This window comes from Calidris pugnax, unplaced genomic scaffold (genome assembly GCF_001431845.1).
Source record: "Calidris pugnax isolate Ruff unplaced genomic scaffold, ASM143184v1 scaffold42, whole genome shotgun sequence".
Classification (NCBI taxonomy): Eukaryota; Metazoa; Chordata; class Aves; order Charadriiformes; family Scolopacidae; genus Calidris; species Calidris pugnax.
The window spans coordinates 11,619,732-11,640,742 of NW_015090920.1; the positions used below are offsets into that span (position 1 = coordinate 11,619,732).

At 41.0% G+C, this 21,011-nt stretch overlaps 1 protein-coding gene across 3 annotated transcripts in view; it reads right to left on the bottom strand.

Moving 5' to 3' along the window:
• The window catches only part of INTU (inturned planar cell polarity protein), a 51,396-nt gene extending 30,600 nt beyond the window's left edge, over positions 1-20,796 (bottom strand). The window contains exons 1-2 of one of the 3 annotated variants that reach the window (XM_014950004.1): positions 20,689-20,796; positions 9,567-10,153 (exon numbers count right to left, since the gene is read on the bottom strand). In XM_014950004.1, the coding sequence (XP_014805490.1) occupies positions 9,567-10,153; positions 20,689-20,777 (676 nt within the window). In that variant the 5' untranslated portion in view covers positions 20,778-20,796. Of the gene's footprint in view, positions 1-9,566; positions 10,154-14,383; positions 14,492-14,732; positions 14,872-20,688 lie in introns of those variants that run through there. The other 2 variants (XM_014950003.1, XM_014950005.1) reach the window with 2 other exon arrangements.
• Positions 20,797-21,011: the final 215 nt, after the last annotated feature.

Consider the following 21,011-nt stretch of genomic DNA (forward strand, 5'->3'; position numbering starts at 1 on the left):
GTTCTGTAGCCGCAAAGTAGAGAATTTCTGAAAAGCTCCCCAATAAGACTATCTAGGACAAAATACCTAAGACGAGGCAACATAAATTTGTGAAACTAACTGCACAAAGTGACTGCCAGTGGCACCAGGATATAGGACTTGACGGTTCATTCGGTCCTTTCAGTGCCAAATATTCAACTTTAAAGTAACAAAACAGGCCTTATTTTCTACTTGATTTTCTTTGGTGTCACTTTCAGTTGTCTCTGCTTTCTGTCCTACCAGGTGAAAAACTTGATTAGTTTACAGCTTGTATCATCTTCTGTCTGTGGAAAGGCAAGTAAACAAATCAGTTTCTTTCTTAACACTGAAAGTGACTTGATTCCAAGGTCATCTTAGTCCTTGCAGGTGTGACATAAAAATACCAAGAGCTGCTCTGGAAGAGCAAATGGAAAACCAAGCCAAATTTTGCTTGACCTGCACAACTCCTTCAAAAAGTACCTCCACATCTCCAAGATCATTAATATTAGCATTTCAAAGAGTGCAACATGAGACACTTAATACATGAGTGAAAAAAAAAAGAAAAAAGGTTTGACTGAGGTACTCTATTTTCTTTTCAAACTCTCGAAGTTTGTTTTCTAAGGAAACGAGGCTTCTACAATTGTACTAGGAATAGCTTTAATCCCATTACTATATTTCAGCCAAAGCTGGAAGAAAAGGTACAAGTCACATTATGTGCCATGAGTTCTTTTAATGGACTGCTGGATAGAGAAGCCCTACTTCCCTCTCCTGCCCCAGGTCAGGACATCACCCACCCTGTTTGTGCTCCAGGCTGGGCCAGTCTGCACAAGGGCAGCTCGGAATCACACACAGCAAACGCTGCTATGTCCAAAAAGCAGGAAAGGGAATGGTATTGTAAGAGCAGTACGAGGTATCCCCATATGTGGGGAGAGGCATGAGGAGAGTTCTGGCCCTGGCACAGCAAAGGATGTGGATATAATGTAAATCCAAAAACATCTGGACAGTTCACTACTTCCTCTGTTCATTTTATTATTATTATTATTATTTGTATCTACATTTATATCCCTTCACGCCGAGGTGAGCCTTACTGAATACAGTGAAACAAACCAGCACGTCCCTCACACCTAGCACTGCTAGCGTGAGGACTGGCATGGTCCAACATGTCCACCTGCAACGTTCAGGGAATTACATGAATTCCAGAACATCCTGAGCAGGCCAGAAGCTGCAATTGTGACACTCATCCTTTTCTTCTGCACCAGGACATGTGGAAAGCCAGAGGCAGCATTACAGGAGTGTTCAGCTACACACAATAGCAAAAACCTCTGCCACCTCGTAGCCACAGCTCTCATCGCTCTTTCAGGCAGCGTAACGAGACAAGAGAAAGGATATGGATTCATAGCAAATGTGTGTGTTAATGTAACTATGTTTTAAGCCTTGACTTGGCAACAAAAACATGAGAAACTGCAGAAATAAAGCACTGAACAAATGTAAGGCTCAGTACATATTTCAAGGTTTCTAGGGAGAAGACTTGCTCACCTCACACTAACGCAGTGATGATAATGACATGCATACTAAGGAAAAACAGAATCTGTCTCTAAGGTCTCTCCATTTCCTGAGAATCTAGTAAAGACAACAGAATCTGAACATTTAGAAGAATTCTGACAGTTTATCGTTATTTCTGTCTTCTACCTTGTTGTTAAGCACCATCAAATACAACTGGAATTCTTCCCAGGTACTAGGTCAATTGCTCAAAATCTGTGCAGAACACAAAGCCACTGGAAGGAAGAATATTCTTCTTAACTAACCATCAGTCAGGAAATACAGAATCCCCCCAAAATTCAACCAATATTCCTCTTTTATATTCTAGACAACAACTAACTGCTCACTGTTATACATTAAAGAAAGACTCATCCCTACTCTTACAACAAAACCAAGAAAAGGTTAAGTTTTATTATACATACAAAAATGTTAGTATTCCTTGGGAATAATTAAATTGTTTCTTTTCCTATTTCAAGTAACAGTACCTCTCTCCCAAAACTTTGTGTTTCTTGATGCGTGGCACAGTGAAGGTTTAGCCTATCGAATCTTCAATACAACAACAACTCAAAGACAGGAAAGTTGAAAGTTAAACAGCATTTAACAGCAACTCAGCAAATCCATGCCAGATCCCCGGGCCTTGAAAATTAGTAATCAAAAGCAGAACATTCAGGCTACTCTAATATAACAAGAAATTATAAACAGAATTACTACACTCTTTGTTGAAGAAGACTGTAGTACCATGTTTAAAGATCATTATTCATAAATATAAGAGAAAGCATAAGTTGCTCTTGTACTAATCTAGAGGACTGTTTAAACAAAAGTTGTGTTCTGTTTGTTTTACTAAATTACAAATTCTGTTGTAAAGACAACAGTAGAGTCGTCTCATCCACACAGACATTCAAACCAGCTGCACACATTTCATGAAGACATGTGCACCTTAGCACTTCAGGGAATTATTTTTCAACCACGTCTCCCAGGGTGGAATACACAAAGACGCTTTGAAAAGAGAAGATCTATCAGTATTTACATGCTATATACTCAAAGTGTTTTATTTATTTGACACCTAAGGTACACATGTATAACTTCCATTGCATCAGTAAATATTTATTCCATTCAAATTGAAAAAATGTAATCATGTACCATAAATGGAACAGCTTTCCAGAACACACAGCCAAAGCAGTCCTGTAAGGCTGCCTTCATTTTGCCAGAAAAGCCTCTATCACTACTAAAGAACTGCAACTTGATGTACAACTGAGAAAATCTACATTGATCAGCGTGGATTGATCCAGAATTGCGGGGGTGTGTGGCAGGCTGTTTGCATTTTTTGCTTCTCTTCTTTTTGCCAAACACACCAGCATTCAAAGAACAGAAACTATGAAGTAACAGAATGAAAGACATCACTGGCACAACAGGAAGTATGTAAAATTATGAACACAGAATATCTTAAAGCAGAACATGACCACAAGATCTACCCAGTGTGATAATTAATGCCAGGGAAAAGAGTTTACATATGCAAGTGTTCCTTTGTTAGAGTTTCACATCTACACTTTCTTTGAGAATTGTTTCCTCTCCGTGAAACTTACAGAAAGTGAGACTGACTTAGGTCTTCAGACATTAAGTCTGTGAAAAAAAAAACGCAAATGTATAATCTAATTTCACTTAGTTCATGCTCAATCAATTTAGGTTAAATGAAATAAAAGGGTAAACGGCGTTTGCAATTGTTTAAGTTGATTTAACTTGACGGTTTGCAGAGTTAAGTCAAACTTTCCCAGACTAAAACATTGCTACATTTCAGATGTAGAGACACATTTCACTAGCGGAGAGAAAAAAGTTGTACAGATGGTACTGCAAATACATTTTTCAATCATTCTTGTGGTCTATGAAGTGGGTAAAAAACCCTCTCCAACTGACTTTTCTGAAGTACAGAGATCAGAGTGAACTTCTTCCTTTTTACTGAAGCAGATATATATACTTACATAAACAAGAACCAGACACTTGCATGAAATAATGTTTTCAAACCTGACATAAAACAATGTAATATTTTTTTTTTTAGCTTTTTCAACTATATAGCTGTATACAAAAATACTACTGTGCCATACCGTATAGAATAGCACTTGACCTGCTCATACTGGCTTGCATTTCTACCAGCTGGTAAGATCACTATTGTCTGTCATCAAAGTCACCAGCATATATGTTAGAAGATAAAGAACATTAGAACAAAGGCTCACTCAGTCCCACTTTTAGAGACACAGTGAGCAACTGCAACAGAAGAAATATTTTCTTTGGGCAACTCCAAGGTCTCAGATCTTGAGTCAATAACTTTCTATTTAGAAAAATACTTGTCCTCTTTAAGGAATAAAGTAAGCTTTTTTTTAATCCCATAATAATGAACAATCAAGCTTTTGAGTTCTATCACTTATTATAAAAAGATTCTCAGTCCGCAAAACGGTAAGATGTCCATATATGTTCTCCACACAATGCCAAGCAGAACTGAATTTTACTAGAGTGATGGAACAAAGAGAGGAGAGACAGGAATTCTTTAGTATTTCCTTTGTTCTGTCTTTCCATTTCTCATTAGAAAAAAAACCTTCTCACGGCATTAGCTAAGAACAGTGTGTACTGATCTCAAACACCTAGTTTGCACACAGCTGATGGAACCTTTCCTGCTTTTTTAAAGACAAAGTTTAGAAAAGTCATTGTGACTGCTGGCATCCCTAAAATGTTTATTTCAGAACTGCCTATGACTTTGCCGCGTAAGGCACGGGTCTGTTACTTTTGTTAAATGTCCATTCCCTAGAGATGAACCTGCAAGCACTACTTCTAAAAGTAGAAAGCAGATCTTCTTTGCATTTAGCCAGGGGACACTGGTGGGTAAGTGAATACCACTTCCATAGTGTAATAGGAAGTGAACATTTTTGGTTGAATTAAAACCAGAACTATGTTGCTCACATGGGAGAGGACTGAGGACACTTTTTCATGAAATCCTGATATTTAGTTGCCTCTGTTGTTGGTAATGACTTGGTGGAAGCCTTATAAATGTTCACATATTCCTTTCCAAAAAAGGCAAAGTATGGAACACATTCAACTGAAGAAAGCCAGATCAATTACTTGCTTTGTATGTTAGCAGGCTGCTTTTACCCAAACCAATGCTGTTATGCTTCAAGAGGAGATTAAAAGAACATAAACGACAAACCAAACTCTACAGCAAGAACATAGCAAAGCTTATGCAAGCTCTGTATTTCAATCTTGCATGTCCAACATCTCTACTTTGGAGAGCCTTTTCAAGAAGTACACCATATATGGTAATTCCTCGTGAAAATCTCAAACTCTCACAGTATTTTGGTCCTCTCAAGGACATTTTTCTAACAGAACTCTTAGTTCGATGGTCTGCAAATGAGAAAAAAACCACTTACTTTGACTGCTGGAAGATGACCGCAACTTGATTATTTTTATGTAAATGGATTACTGTTTTAAACAACTATTCTGTGCTATAGAAATTTAACAGATATACTTGGCTTTCTAGCAATGATGGCCTGTTTTACCTAAACTTCAGAACTCTAACAGTGATATCTGCGTTTTTACTACTAAAATGGGCAAAGGTTACTACTTACACATTTCTTTATTCGGGGGAAACAAACAAATAACCCTCCCACAAAACAGCAATAGAATTATTGCATTAGAAACCCACGGAAAACCAGTTGTCAGTAAACAGCGTTGGGATCTGGACCTTTCAATGGAAGCTGGCAACAGCAGCCTGCATCTTTTGCATACTTGCTCAAAACTGGATTATTATAGCCCATCTTTCATATCATGCAAGGTTAATCCATGTCCCTAGGTAGTTTTCACACTCTTTCTGACAATTTTACCTACTGATGGGGTGAGAGAATTCACACAAACCATTCAGGTACTCGGTGATGACAGCAGTAAGAAAATAAGATAATTACAAAGAGGCTAACAATAGTACTAGTTTCTAGTGAAAAGAGCTTTCCTGTGTTTTCAGACATTGGAATTACTTTTCTATTTTTACTGTAGTAAAGATTATGATCATCAGCATTTATAAGAAGTATCCCCTGCTGTGAACTGGATAGGTTTCAATTTGAAGAGGGGGAAAAAAAATGTAAAATGAAATTATAATGGCATTTCCTATCACAACCCTTATTTGCCTGGACCTAAAAGGGAATATTTAGTGGAGCTTTTTCTCTTTCAAGATACACAAAAAGATGAGACTAATAAGTTCTACACAGCAGATCAAGCTTTGCGTATTGTTAATAATAAACTCAGACAAGAAAAATACATTGCCAAAAAATACAAAAGACACTTAAAAACATGAGATAAAAACAACTATATTTCATCTTACCCAAAATCAAAGTGAGAGGAAGAATTTAAAAATCAATGAGGGCTTTTTTGTTTTGAAAATTTAAGATGGATGCTGAACTGATAAATATAAAGATAAATGAGCTGATAAACAACACATGGATAGAATGGCATCTTTTTACAGTTACAAAGCGGCGGGGTTTTTTTAGCTTTTAAATGTGTTGTATTTACTTTCATACAGTCAGCGCCTGCATTCTACTTGGTTAATAAAGTACAGCAACAAGACTTACGACTTCCATATGCAATCTTAAAAAAAATAAATTAAAGTGTAGTGCACAAATAATAAACAGATGTTTTAACTGTTTAAAGCTATAAGGGGTACATATTTCAGAATAAATTGAAGAAGCCACCTGAGGAAAGCAATTATTTAGAGGGGAAAAAACAGTTATTTCTACTAAAAATATTAAAGCAATAACCACTTTGTAACTATTTATTCAAAGTGAAAAAAACCAAGAGCGTTTACTCTCCCTTATGATTCAACCTTGGAAGCTGTTTAAGTGGCAACCATACTTATCACTGACAAATTAATTCACCAATGCAAATACTAAGTAATTGGTAACCTGGCTATTATTTAACATATTACAAACCCAAGTCTTGGGAAAAATAATGTAGAGAGATCAAATTTTAACTAAAGTGGGAGAGTGAGAACTCTCAGTTGGGCATAACTGGCAGGATTCTGGTAGCGGAAGCTGCAGGAGTGATCTGTGTGGCAGATGGTCACGAGCTGCCGTGTGCCACCCGTAGCCAGTTCTGAAGCTGGGGTAAGCAACGTGCCACACACCGAAACATCACCTAGCCAGGGGAGCCAGGGCACCTCTGCCCAAGGTCCCATGGAGGGGACCCATCCCTGAAGGGCTGTGGCTTGCGGAGTCACCAGGCTACAGCAGAAGAGAACACATAAGAGGCAGCAGAAGGAAAACGTCTCACACACAATCCCACCCTCCTGTGCCACCAGTTAGCTCACCAAAGGGGTTGGCACACACAGCGTTAACATGCAGTGAAAACAAGGGGAGCTGAGACTAGAAACGGGGAGAAGAGAGGCCTCTGATCAAAGCTGAGCCTGGAGAAGGCAGGGAAAAAGCCATTTTTTAAATTGTTTGGAGTCTTGTTTTGTTTTCATCTTCTCAGTGCCTGAAACAGTGATATGAAGCTTTATGTTGATTGACAAAAAATGAAATTCGGTAATAACTCCTTGAGTCAAGACTGCCTGCCTGCAACACGTGTTGCAAACTGGTCACCCGAAAGACCATAGCACGTTGTATGTATTTTAAAATGAAATGTATTTTAAAATGAAAATATACTTAGTGTTTGCTTCACAAAAAGCTACTACAAAAAAATCACCTTTAAAATTCTAAAAAGCAAAAGAAGAAGAGGTTCCTATCTATGCATATGCAAGTCAGTGAAAATGAACAAAGCTATAACCAAACGAGCCAGCAGACATCACGCTACACTGATGAGGGATTCCTTATCTGTGATGGCTCAACAAGCTGCAAACTTCGGTGCAACTGCTTCAGTTTCAGACTGACCACAGAAATATTCTTTACTGATTGTTTCCACAATTCACAACAGGATTCCTAAAACTTACTTTTAACACCAACAAACGAAGTTCTATTGTATTTTTCTTGAACTTTGTGCCCAATTTCAGATCGTGTGAGGAGGCTATCCACTGAACCACAGCTGCTTCCAAATGAGGCTCTGGGTGTACACCATAGCTATCCCATCCTTTGCAGAAGCAGTAAACCAGCGAGTTTTTTGACCGGAATAAAATTTTTTTTACTATATATTCTTTATGCAGACAGCACTGAAACCTGAGCATCTAATTTATGCAAAGCATCCCTATTTCTAGACACCACATAAAAATTCCAGAGTACTCAGTGTTCACTATAGATATATAATTTGAAAGTATTTTTATATGAAAATGATACATTTTATACTGTTGGCACAGAATACAGCTCATTTTCCCAGTTAAGAGCTGAATAACTACACTATGCTTAAAAGTACTTGTCTCCAATATGCAAAAACAAGGCAATATTGGTTGATGATAGCCTAGGACATATTCAACTGCTAAACTTCTTAGATCAATTTAAATGTTCTTCTATTTAAAACAAAACAAAACCCCCACAGTTTTTGTCCTCACTAGCTCTGGGAAGCATTAAATGCTGCAGATGAAGTACCATCTTCATTTAGAAGGGTAGCTTTATCTCCTGGATCTAGTATTTTCCTCCACTCTTTCAACTTCACACCTGTTCTTATAAGCATGCAGTTACATACAAATTCGTGTCCCCAAATTAACTTACAGGCTATAAATACCCACTTTTACACTAATTAGATTAAATACCAGTAAGCAGATGAAGCTGAAACTCACTCCCTCCTTCCCCTCATTCTGCATCCCCCACTTCTTGACTAATCAGTTCTTTCTGGTAAAATCTGAAAGTTATCCAATTCTCCCTCTGGAGTATTCTTTAGCATCCCTACCAAAAACACGTGCTAGAAGAATCAGCGAGTCAAAGCACGATTTGCCTTTTTACACACACAACATTGGAATTTCAAAAGCACTCATGCTGACTTTGCGGGATTTGTGCTACTACAGTATTAAGATTTTCATGATCTTCTAACCAACATCACATCTTTGCTCTCTCCATACAAGGGGCCAACTTCAAGGGTAATTAAACAACCTTCCACCCTCCACAGGCGTAGGCTAGAGCTGTTCCACATTTACTGTCTCTGAGGTTGGGGTCTTGTGAGCCCCGAGTCCTTTTAATGGCCTCCTGATGCTGGAAGTGGGGTTATTTCTGCTCCTTCACTACTGGCCACAGAAGTTCATTCCCCTCCATTATTCATGCTCCAGTGCTTGTCAGCCTTTCTGTGACCCAAATTTAACTTACTACACCAGCAAAAACTAGACAGGCATTTTTTCCTCTGGGTTAGTTTTCTGCCAGGTTATTTAGTTGCATCAGCTCATGGAAGCGCCTGACGAGCCAAACCAACACAAAAGGGAGAGCTGCTATACTGGCTCCCTGCCTCCTCAAACTGCAGCTCCATGATGTAGTTGGAGGCCTTCAGATCACAACTGCTGAAGAAGCAGCTGTTACACTTGCTAAACAAAAGAATATCCAAACAAGGCTATGCAGAAAGTTTCTAACATACGAATATATCTTACTCAATACTTTTTCCTCCTTTTTATGGACAAAATCCATTTAAAGCATATACAGTAAAGCTTTTTATCTAAGGGGGATGGGGTGGAAAAGAATAAAAATACAATATTTGGCAGACCACAGCTTTTCCCCAGTCCCACTTATCTACAGAGGAAATTCTGCATTACATTAAAGAAGGTGGTGGTGGGGTATTTGTTTTTCCAAGTTCAAGCTGCTCAATGCCTGTACTGTTAAAGGATAGTCATCTCTAATTATATCAACGCTTTCTAGTTTGTCACGTTCTTAAACCAGTATTATAGTAAGACTGAACAGGTAATAAAACATCAGATGCAATAACATTAATTTAAAATAACACCTCAAGAACAACAAAGTAGTTGTTGTAAATGCGTGCTTATGTCTCAGGAGTATTCAAGTCAGCTACCTCAAAGAAAAAAAATATGTATTAAAAGTCATCATTTCAAAGGAAGAGTGCAAAACTTAACTATTCATTCAATTACTTACCGATCAAGATTTGGCCAGTTTTCATTGCTGATCTACCTGGCACCAAGCCATGTACTACAAGCTTCTCTTCACCAACACCTCTGATGACTTTATCCTTCCTGCCTTGTTTTTCTGCTCTTCTGCTGCTCCATGAAGACTGATGGACAATCCCTACTAAAGTCTCCAGCAGCCTCTGCTGCTCATCTTCTCCAGCACTGTACAGTTTTCTGGGATTTACATAAACATATACATCTTTGTATTTTTGCTGCACAGTGACACCCATTTTCTGAGCGGACTGGTGTTTCAATATGGAAGTAGGACCGGTGAGGTGCACATTACAGCTTCCACTGCCTTTCTTACTAGAATGCTTTGGTAAAAGATTCTTCTTTTTTAATATTTTGGCCAATTTCTTCAGTTCATACTTTCTTTCTTTTCGTGATCCTTCTTGAATAACTTCAGCTTCATTTTCGCGAAACCTGACATGATTCACTGCTGGCATTTCTGGACAGCTGTTCTGAAGCAGAGTTTCTTCTTCACTTTCACTCAGTTCTAAATAAAATAATTCCCCATTTTTCTGCACACCATCCAACCACTCAGGCTCAAGGTCACTGTGAAAAAAAGAATGACGATCAGTGACAGCTCTGATAAGGAAGACTGCTATGCAAGTGACATCTGATTACTTCAAGAAGGGAGGAGATAGGGAGAGTGCAAGGAAAAAAAAAAAGGAAAAAAAGTGTTGCTTCCTGAATATTGAAAGCTCAACTGCTTTAAGTTTGCCATAAGAGTAACAGCTCTTCTTGGACAAGTGATGGATACGGCAAGGAAAGGCATCCCTCCTGGATGTCAAAGAGTTTCTTCAAATGCCTTACAATAAAACAGCCATTACAAAAAGCAACATTTCCTTTTCTGAATGCAAAACAAAAAAAACACTGTCCCAAATGATTTCTTTCATGTACAAGTTTTAATTAGTAGTTACATTCAAGGGCATGATGGGTCTTTCCAAGGAAAAAAAAAAGCCATCCTATTTGTTCTCCCTCATTATTTTTTCCCCTTAGGGATTTATAGTAAGGATTCTACTGCAAGACCTTTGGAAAGACAAGATCAACATTTTAAAATCACCTCAATACAACAAAAAAATCTCAAGACGAAACCTAGGTAACATTTTTTAAGACAAAATCAAAATAGCATACTCCAGCTCCCATGCAAAAATACACAACATAGAAGTAGAGGCAGCACTAGAAAAGATTCTAGCAGCTGGAGCGGATCACTTGAAGTCACCAGCAACAAACTGCTGCAAAGAAAAGACCAGGCGACTACAGGATGTATTAACAGTACCACCATCTGCTCAGCACAACAAATTTTTTGTCCTATTTTGGCAATGGCAATGTGTCAACCATGTCCAGTTTGGGCTAGTACATTTTAAGAAAGATGTAGTAACTGGAACAAGCCCAGAGCACAGAGACAAATAGTAAGCAGTTTATAAACATGTTTTAAAGGCAAAGAAAAGACCCAAACAAAACATGAGAGCTGAGAGGCAACAGGCCAAATGGTGCACTCCCGCATCCCAAGATGAACCCCAGGGTGTTACTACAGAAGGATGAGGATCAGTAACGCTCAAAGTAGGAGTACTGAACTAAATATTAAGAGAGCTTTTTGATCATACACGAAAAATCAGCATTAGCAGGCAATGTAAGGAACACCTGGGATGTTCTGTATGGATTATTTTCAGGAACAGACAAGACCAGTTCAGTCTTCCTGACTAAATGACATGTAGGTCTCCCTTAATCTGAGACCACATTGATACAAATCAAGTAAGGGAAAACTAGAATGGAGACTTACCTAATAATTAATATCATTAATTGCTTAAAGCTAACATACATTCATACACTTTATACTAGAACTAGCTAGTTTTAACAAATAAAATTTGCAACTTTAAAACTATTTTTATATATTTCAAATACAGCATTAATTTGAATACATAGATAAATTATACAGTTTCAAAGTTTAGCTGAACAGGGAATATTATACAAACACTGCACCACAGCACCTTTAAGGACTCAAACAGAGGATCGGGCCAGACCAAGAATATAGAAAACACTGGCATGATTCTCTTCCTGAAACCCCAGTGACTTACAGAAGTCTATGGATGTTGCCAAGAGGAAGAAACATCACGTACTTCCTCTGAATTTATTAATTATTTTGCCCAAGTCAGTATTTCTAAAAGAAGAGCTATCACTTGTGATAATTTGGCTATTCCTGATGGTCATGGGTAAGTCAGAGTTTGCATCTTCTATAGAGTCTTAATCAGGATCTTGAGTATCTTACTCAAAAAAAAAAAAAAAAAAAAAGGAATGATAATAGCATGATAACAACACCTCAAGGCTGTTTGGGCCATACAGTTATCCAACATCCTTCAAAAGGTGGTATGTAAGAAATAACACAACAAGAGTTTTTCCTTGGTAGTTTGTTTTTTTAAAAAAAAAAAAAACACAAACCAACCCAAACTCCTGCATTCTGATAAGCAAAATTGGAAAACACCAACATTGATAAAGGAAACATTAGAAGTTTACAAAGAAATAACATTTGGATTAGCAGAAACTCCAGTGATGTATGATAGCCTTTTTATTCCTTCTTTAAAAGAGACTGTGCTCTTTGGAAAATCTCTTTCTTCTTTGATGTAGATGTCAAAATTTCAGCTTGGATGTCAGTTGATACACTCATGTTCTCCAGTTTCATCGTCCATTTTTATTAGAACCTACTATATGAACCCAGGGAAAAACAAACAAACAAACAAACAATAAGAACAGGCTATGTGTGGTGTTTACACTGGGTTGACCCAAACAGAAACACTCCAGAGAGAAGGCTCATCAAGGAGCACATACGGCAAAGCCACTCTGTGTAAATAAGCTGGTGAAGACAGTAGATTGAAGAAGTGTCACAATGGCATGAATTGCTCTCCTTGAAGTTGTTTTCATGAGCATATTGTAAAAGAACTATCACTTTCTGAATACAGATCTGTACAGACATCTAAAACAGCAGAGTCTGAAACAAGAATTCTGCACGAAGGATGACAGGCTTTTATCCCAATGCTGTAGTTTCACAATTTATTTAAACCAAGCTAAAAATATATATATATAATTTAAAAAAGTAAAAATGTCTCACTTCCATCTCTCTTCCCTTGTGCCAAAACAAGCACATACACAATAACCTGAGCTTCTATATAGGTCTAGAAGCTTCAGTCAATGGATCTAAAAGTCTTGAAGACCTGCATTCCTCTAAGAGCAGTTTCACTGATCCTACACAGATATTTGTTCTTTGGGATAAATGTCTGACAAATTGTGCCAACTGAAAATATGCATGGAACAAACATATACAAGAAATGAAGGATCCAATTTCTGATTCTGAACCAAAAGAAGACTGTTCTCACCCAAGGAAACTCAGAAACAATAAACAGTTAACACCTATGAGCCTTGTTTTCAAGTAATTAAAGAAAACAAGAAATCAAGGGGTAAATATTTTACTGCACTATATGGTTAAGTTCCACCCATGATACTTTGCAGAAGTTAAGATGATCATAATCCTTAGTTTTCCAAAACCTCTGCCTATGCAACAACAAAGTATAGCTTCATATTGCAGCGTCAATTTCGTATACGCAAAGCTGCCATCCTCTTACCAGCTGTGGCTGCCAGAGGGGCTCTGATCCACCGCAGGTACTGACAGTGACAGCAAATGTGAAACTTCATTGAAATAGACAAAATTATGATCCTACACACACACACTACTTTCCCAATGGCGTATGTAAGCTTTCACTTCACAGCTCTATCTGAAAATAGGATTTGCATAAAATCACAGGGGTCTGACAAAGCAGCACTCCTATCGCCCCTATTTCTACCCTCACCTGAATGTTCCTTGGTGTGTCTTGGTTTGTCCACATGAGCTGTGGTATCAAGCAGCACAGTTTCAACTGTCAGAAGTTTAGTCTGGAAGTCTGTAACTTTTAATTCAGAAAAACATTCCCAAAGTTTTCCTTTCTTGAATTTAATCAAATACGTCTGATTATAAAACCACATACAGATCATCTACAGAGGAATAAATGCCATAATCTTAAAGGAGCTGAGACCTTTCTTTGTACCTGTCACTTTGCAAAACTGTGAGACACTCTGTGTCTCCCCCCCTTTTCATTACAAGTCACACCTCAGCCTCTTGTTTCTGTACTCAGAAGGCTGGAAGAAACCACTGGGACCTAAAATTAAAGCTTCACAGTTCTGTCGATGCAGTGATAGAAAAGATGTGCTTCAATTTATCCATCAGTATTATACACTGAGTTTCGTGTTGAAAACTGTGGAACACAGCTTTATCCTCTGAACACGTATAAAGGCATTTCAGATAAAAGAACTGGAAAAGAAAAAAACCCAAACACACACAAAAGAAAAAAAAAAAAAAGCACTGCTTCAGGCAGAAATGTATTACATTCAAGTTCTGGCTTATAAACATAGGAACAAGATAAGGTAGGTGTACATCCAACAGCTTTGTCTCTCACTGAGCTAGAGATATGGGACAACTAGAGAATAAAGCATACTTCAACACGCTTCAAACCTCTCCCACTGAAATCATCTTCTTCACTGCATTACATAATGAAAATAACATGCCAAATAAAATGCCATTGATTAGCCCTGGAAATACACATTTGAACTGTCAAGCAGAGTTGCTTTAATGCAGGATACAGACGGAGAATAAATTTTTATACCTAAAAAAAACAAAAACAAAACAAGAGCCCTGTGGATGCATATATGACTTTAAAATATGTATTGGTATTACACAGTTGTCATCTCGCCTACCATTTCCCAAAAGGCAGCCCACTAAAGCGGGGAGACTGCACGGGTGATGCTGAAGCATGTATAAACACAGGAGACAAGTCTCCCTCTCCCTTCTCCCTCTCAGGCAGGGCCCGGCCGGGCCAGAGGGGTCAGCCCGGGGGCTGCGCTAACGCTGCCGCTCCCCGCCCCGCTCGGAGGGCTCTGCCTCACACAGCGCAACCAGCACGGCACCGCACACGGCAACGGGCCGGGGCTCCCGCTCAGCCGCGGCCACCCACCGCCTCCTCGGCGGGCTCCGCTACGGAGGGGCAGCCTGACGAGAGGGAAAACACCCGGCCCGGCCCACCCCCTCCGCCGCCCCGCTCCTTACTCGGAGCTGGCGGACAGCGAGGTGGCGCAGGAGCCGCTCTCGCTGCTGCTGCTGCTGCTGCCGCCGCCGGTGCCCGCGCTCTCAACGCCTTCACCCCTCGGCGGCTCCATCCCCTCAGCCGCCAGGGTCCCGCCGTGCCCCCCAGACGCCATGACACCCGCACCCCAGCGCGCCGGGACGGCACGTGACCCGCGCCCGGCCCTTCCCATTGGTGGGCCCGGCCCGGCGCCATGGAGACGGCGGGGGGGAAGCCTGAACGGGCGGGGCCCGCGCGGGGCTGCCGCGCGCCGACCGTTAACGGTCGCGGCGCCGCCTGTGAGAACCCCGCCGCCGGTAACGGGCCTCGGAACACCAGGCTTCGATATGCAATAATTACGCTGCCCGCCCCGGGAAGGAGGTACATTGCATTTTTGCCTGCCTCCTTTGGCTGGCAAGAACACCAGTGAACGTTTCAAAGCGCCCAACCTCCCTGTTTATTTCTTCAAAACAAACAGCTGAATCTCACTCGGCCCTTCAAAGTCTTTCCTTGGGTCAATGTGGAACATATAATGAAGAACAGACTGTTTATTTAGTGGTCTGATATCAAGGTCTCAGCAACAGTCCCATAAAAGAGACTATTAATGAAACTCTTAGCCCTGAGGCGAGCCTCGAAGCGTAGCTTATAATCAGAAACTGACTGGGAGAAAGAAACACGAGGTAAGCAGTAATTTTCAACAAGTCGAATGGTTAGCAGTGGAATACTTCTGTGCTTTATGTTATGATAATCATTTGAAGAGTTGTGAGACACTAAGATAACTTCTCTCTAGGTCAGTCAGGAACACAGGTTAGGGAGGAGAGGCAAGGATGTGAGGCAGATACAAACAAGCTAGATGAGCTGGCACCTTAAAGCAGTCAATACAGTCTACAAATGCACAATCATGCACAGTCGAGAGGAAAAAAAAACCTACTCTGTTTTCAGGACTTAAATTATTCACATCCGTGAAAAACAAGACCCATGGCAACCCTGCAGACAACTTGCTGTGTAGCTATGTCAGTAAACCTATCAGGACATGCATGGTGAATAAGGAGAGGGATGGAGAATAATTGTTGGAACATTTTTAATGCATTGGATTTAATCTCTGCTCAGTGGGATATTTGCACAGCTTCAGCAGCGAGGTTTTATAGTGCTGGAGCACTATGTAGGAGCCACAGAGATCCTGGTATGAGATCCTGTGCTTGAAACTGTTTGTTAGTAAGTATGATTTCAAGTGAATTAACAGATATAAATATTTTGGACTCATATCCTTTAATTAAGGCTTTGACTGGAGTAAAGATACTTCTATTAATTTTTGGGGCCATTCTGGAGTGCCTGTACAAGACCTGATTTTACAGCTAAATCACTGTTACGTGGATTTTAAGGCTACAAACCCATCCAAAGAAGGGGACAGAAACATGCCCTACCTAAAGAAAAAGTAACTAGTTTGTTCTACTGTGGTTCCATTCAGTTTAGGACAGGATATGGTTAAGTTTTTTCCTATCTGAGCTGGCAACAACCACTTCACACAAAGTATATAATCCATGCATGGTAGACAATTTAAAAAAAAAAAAAACCAACACAAAAAAAAATTTCAGATATTTGGTTGTTTCCAATTGTCAGAATGCAAGACATGCATCAACTTTCATTCGATCACTTCCAGAAGAACAGGTGGAAAAAATATTTTTAAAGTACCCAAGTTCCTTCCAAACAATTTACTTTGTGAAAACAAAATAGTCTGTGTAAACAGCATTTCCCAAAGAGCCTCAAGAGTTACGATTTTCTAAAAGGAATACTGCAGAAGTTGGAAATGTAATAGAGGTAGACGAGATACACTGTCCCGCCCTCCCTAATTCTGCTTATATTTGCAAGCACTTTTAATACACCGAAAAGCACACTGAAGTGTTTCTGTAGAGAAGTGATAGTCTATGCCAGATGGTCCTGTGTTAGTTATGTTAAATTTCACTGAGTTCAAGAGTTGGTTAATTGTTTCCAGTTGTTTGCTCAATAAGTGAGAAACACAGGCTCTCTAAAAAGGAGGCGGCAGTCTAACACTACTTGTATTTTATAGGGATAACCATATCGTGAAAGAAAGGATGATGGAAGATTTCAGTCCACTGAGACAGGTAGTTGGGAGTCACCTAAGTATTTTTCTGAAATAAATGTAGAATTTTTGCTGCTGTGGGAACAATTAAGAGATCGCAAGACATAATATATCTCACACAGCAGGATTTTATTTTAGCGAAGACACAGATTTTCCCACACAAGCTCTCTTGAGAGGAAAGCCTCTCATTTCTTGTGCATAAATATTAGGAAAAGACTTGAAATAATTTGTCTTCTGGCAGATCCTTGACACTTAGTCCAAGTAGTTGGGCTGATGCTTCTCACTAAGGAGCCCATAAGCCTTCTACGCTAGGTTGCTGTTATTAACAAGCAGATGGTAAACATTTGCCACAGGGCATCAATACTACTACTCACCCTTACTAGACAACTGGTTAATGAGCATTTAAAAGTGGATAATTAAAAAGCACTCTCTTTCGCTTTAAGGTTGTTCTGATTAGCTGTTCCTGCAGGGAACTAAATCCATGTGTGGAAATTCATTTCAGAACAAGAGTTCCTTGTTACTTTCTTGGCTTAACGCGCTTCAAAAGCTATTGTGCTTTAAAAATAACAGTCTACCTTGATCCACATTTATATTCAGGAGTAGACTGTAGTTAAAAGAGACAGTATGTAGGACACACCAAAGAGATATTCTGGTCCTTTCTAATAAAGAAGGAAAATAACTGGGGCGTAACTCTATTTTTTGGTACTGTTACATGGATACTTAGGAACCCCTATTCCAACCACTGCCCAACATAAACTACTAATATTTTTTCATTGTTACATACTGACAGCTGTTTTTTTCAACCTGATGATGAAGAAATGAGGCTGGAGAAGATATTATAGTCTTTCCAAGCAGCTAGATTGTAGAGCACAGGGAACTTCGGGATTAGTGCTTATGACTATTTGAACTTGTCCTGCTGGGTTTTGTATTTCATGCCTGATCTTAGAACTTTTACCAGTACCCGTGATTCACTGATGACGTGCCAGATTGATTTCACCGATGCGGATTCAGCAGGCATGTTGGGCCTGACTCCTGGATGTAGTTGAGCTCTTGTCAACACAGGGCTGAAAACTGGGACAGTGTTATGCCTCTGGTATACTGGGGCCAACCAATGCTCCTTCTGCCATGGGTCAATGCCACCTGATACGCCCATGGGGTGCCAATGCACTATCCAGGAGTTGTACCAGACCCCTGATTTTTCAGCAATCTCTCCGTCTTCTTCAGGGTCATTCCCCCTGCTAAATCCCAACAGTGCTGTCTCTGTGCTATCTGAACAGTGCTCCCAACTGGGAGAATTCTCCAATGACTGGATCTGCCAGCTTCCTGGAGTAAGCAGTATAAACAGGCCATAATAATACTGAGAGACAAATCTGACTGGATATACCTGGACTATAGTTGAATCTGTCTTTCTTACACTGCCTATTCAATAGAATTTTAAGTGTCTCTTTGCCTTCCCCCTGCCCTTCCATGCTTCAAATTACAGCTCTTCATTATTGATAAAGAAATAAGGAGGCCTAAGTGACTTTTTTTTTTTTTTTTTTTTTTTCCTTTCTGCTTGCTTTCAAATCAGATAATATTTCCAGGAAAGCTCTATCAACAACTGGTCAAACATACCATGATCCGTTACAGATACCACATGATACATTACAAGCAGATGAAACCAAGAGGAAAATATTTTCCTTTTTGTTTAACACTTCTGTTTCTTGCTGCTAACACCTGCTTTGCTCAAACATCTGAAGGAAAACTAACAGAAAATCTGGATTGCTGAAGAGCAACATTCCAGACTTTTCAGCTATTGATTCCTATTGATTTTTTATTCCCCCAGTGCACAGCATCAGCAAAAACGAGACAGAAATATGTTCTTTTTTTCAAGATTAACGACAATATAGCTTTCCTTGATCCTGCCAAAGTCTTTCTTTACCTAAGAGACAAAAGGCACGCTTCACAGGCATTCCTTACTAAGTAAGATTTTGTGATTACAAGGTTTACATAAAATTACATTAATAAGATTGAGGTTACAAAATCTTCTCTTCTCAGCTTTTCTGACATGAATTACTGCATAGAGACCATCCACAGCAAAGTGGCATGAATTGAATAGTGACACTGCACTGTCATTTTAATTGGGATATTTACATATAAACAGACTAAACAGAGAATGAAAGCTACCTTTGTGACCAAAGGAACAAAAATTTTGTGAGAAAAAACTTCAGCGCTCAATAAATAAAATACACTGTTCTTCATGACTTTCTAAGCTCTCTGTATCAACTTCCTTCTACACATTTGGATCATGGAAAATATTTCAGAAGAACATAAAACCAACACAAGACAGCCATGAAGAATTCAGGAAGACTAGTTTAGCCCATTCTTTTGGAAAACAGTCTTTAAGAGAGTTCCCTCTAGCATGAAACGCAGTAATTTCAAATAAGATCTTTCCTACTGTTTTTACTTCTTGAAATCTCAGCGGTTTTTTTAGGATCACCTGCTATGCATAGCAGGCACGTCAAGCATGAAAGAAAACCATTATTTGCAGTCAATATGCAAATGTTTCCAGTATGAATAGTACCTTATTACACCGAAAGTGTACTAATATAAGCAACACCATGGGGCAGCATGTTTTCAATCCCACTTTGAAATGGAACATTTTTTGCTAAGGCCCTGACAAATGCATGTGGAGTGTTTCAGATACCAGAGGATGCCCTGGGAGCCCTTGGGCACATTTATTGCTTATCAAGTGGCTTCAGAGCGCAAGGCAGAACGGGCTGATGCCGGCGTGCCCTCCTTGCTGTGCTCCCCGTGTTTTCACCCTCAGTGCTCACAAGCACGGATTTTAAGTGACTATTCAGTTTGGTGCTTTGAGCTGGAGAGAAGCTGAGTTAATAATTAGTTGCCAGTTTCCATAGCAAGAGCTGTTTGGGGTTGGCAGTGGGAGAGTGCAGTTTTTCTCTGCAGTAGGAAATAAATCAATGTAGCCGAGAAAACACATTAGGAAACGGGCACTTTACAGAACAACTGGAGATGAGCCTCTCTCTTGGACACTGCTGAATGGGATGGTGTTTTCCTTGTAAAATTTAAGCGGCTCTCAGCCAGAGCAAAGAAAATAGCATTGATGGTGGCTCTGAAAGTCCTGCACGGGTCTATTGGGTAAGATCTTACTGTCGAGATTTCTTTGTGGGGCGATACTGTGGAGAATTGCACGTTAGGGATGGGGAAGGCAGGGGAAAGAAAAAGCAGCTTCTTCTCATGCAGAGCACCTCCTGCACATCCAGCCTAAGGAGTGCCCATCTTGGATTTAGGTGCGAGTGAAGATATTTTTCTTTTCCCTCCCTTAAGGAAGAGTTCAAAACGTGTAGGGAATCAGCGCAGCAGAGTTTCCCTCTGGCAGCTCGCTTCCTTCCACGTGTAAGAAATGCGGACGGAGCTCCGGGCTCCCCTGCAGTCCCGCACGGGCTGCGGGGCACCCTCCCGAAGCGCATCAGGGGAGCTCCCCTCACCTGAAGGTCAGGTCCACCGCTTCCCAAGGAGATGGGGGAACCCCAGGGGCGAGTCAGTGCCCCTCGGGCAGCAGCCCCGTCCCTTCCCGTGAGTCCCGGGCAGCCCCCGCTCCCGCCGCCCGGCCGCCCCTGCCTCCCTTGGCGGCGGGCACGGCGCCTCCCCCGCCCCGGGGAAGGTGAGGGGCGGCAGGGACACGGCCCTTCTCGCTTCCTGTCTCCAACAACAAAAGGCTGCCGAGAGGAGACTCCCCGGAGACCCGGGGGATCGCCTCCGCCCCGCGGCTCTCGCCGCCGGGTCCCCCCGCCCGGGGCGCCGCCGTCAACCGCCTCCCCGTCGCCGCCACTGACCTGTGGAGCAGGACGCTCTGCACCGAGTCCAGGTCCTCCAGGTTCCTGGTGACGGGCCGCGGGATGCTGTACCTGCCTGCCCCGAACATCGCGGCCGCCCGCGGTCCCCTCATGGCCCGCCCCGCCGCCGCCCGCCCCGCGGCACCGGGAACTGCGGGCAGCAACGGGCAGGTGGAAGCCCTTCAACCCGCCCGCCTCCGCCGCGCCTCCCGCGCGGTCCTAGAGCCCGCCGGCGCCACGCCGCGGGGCACGCGGGAAACGCGTCCCGCGCAGCTGGGGGAGACAGTGGGACTGGTCCCGACCACACCATGCCCTGCTGCTGC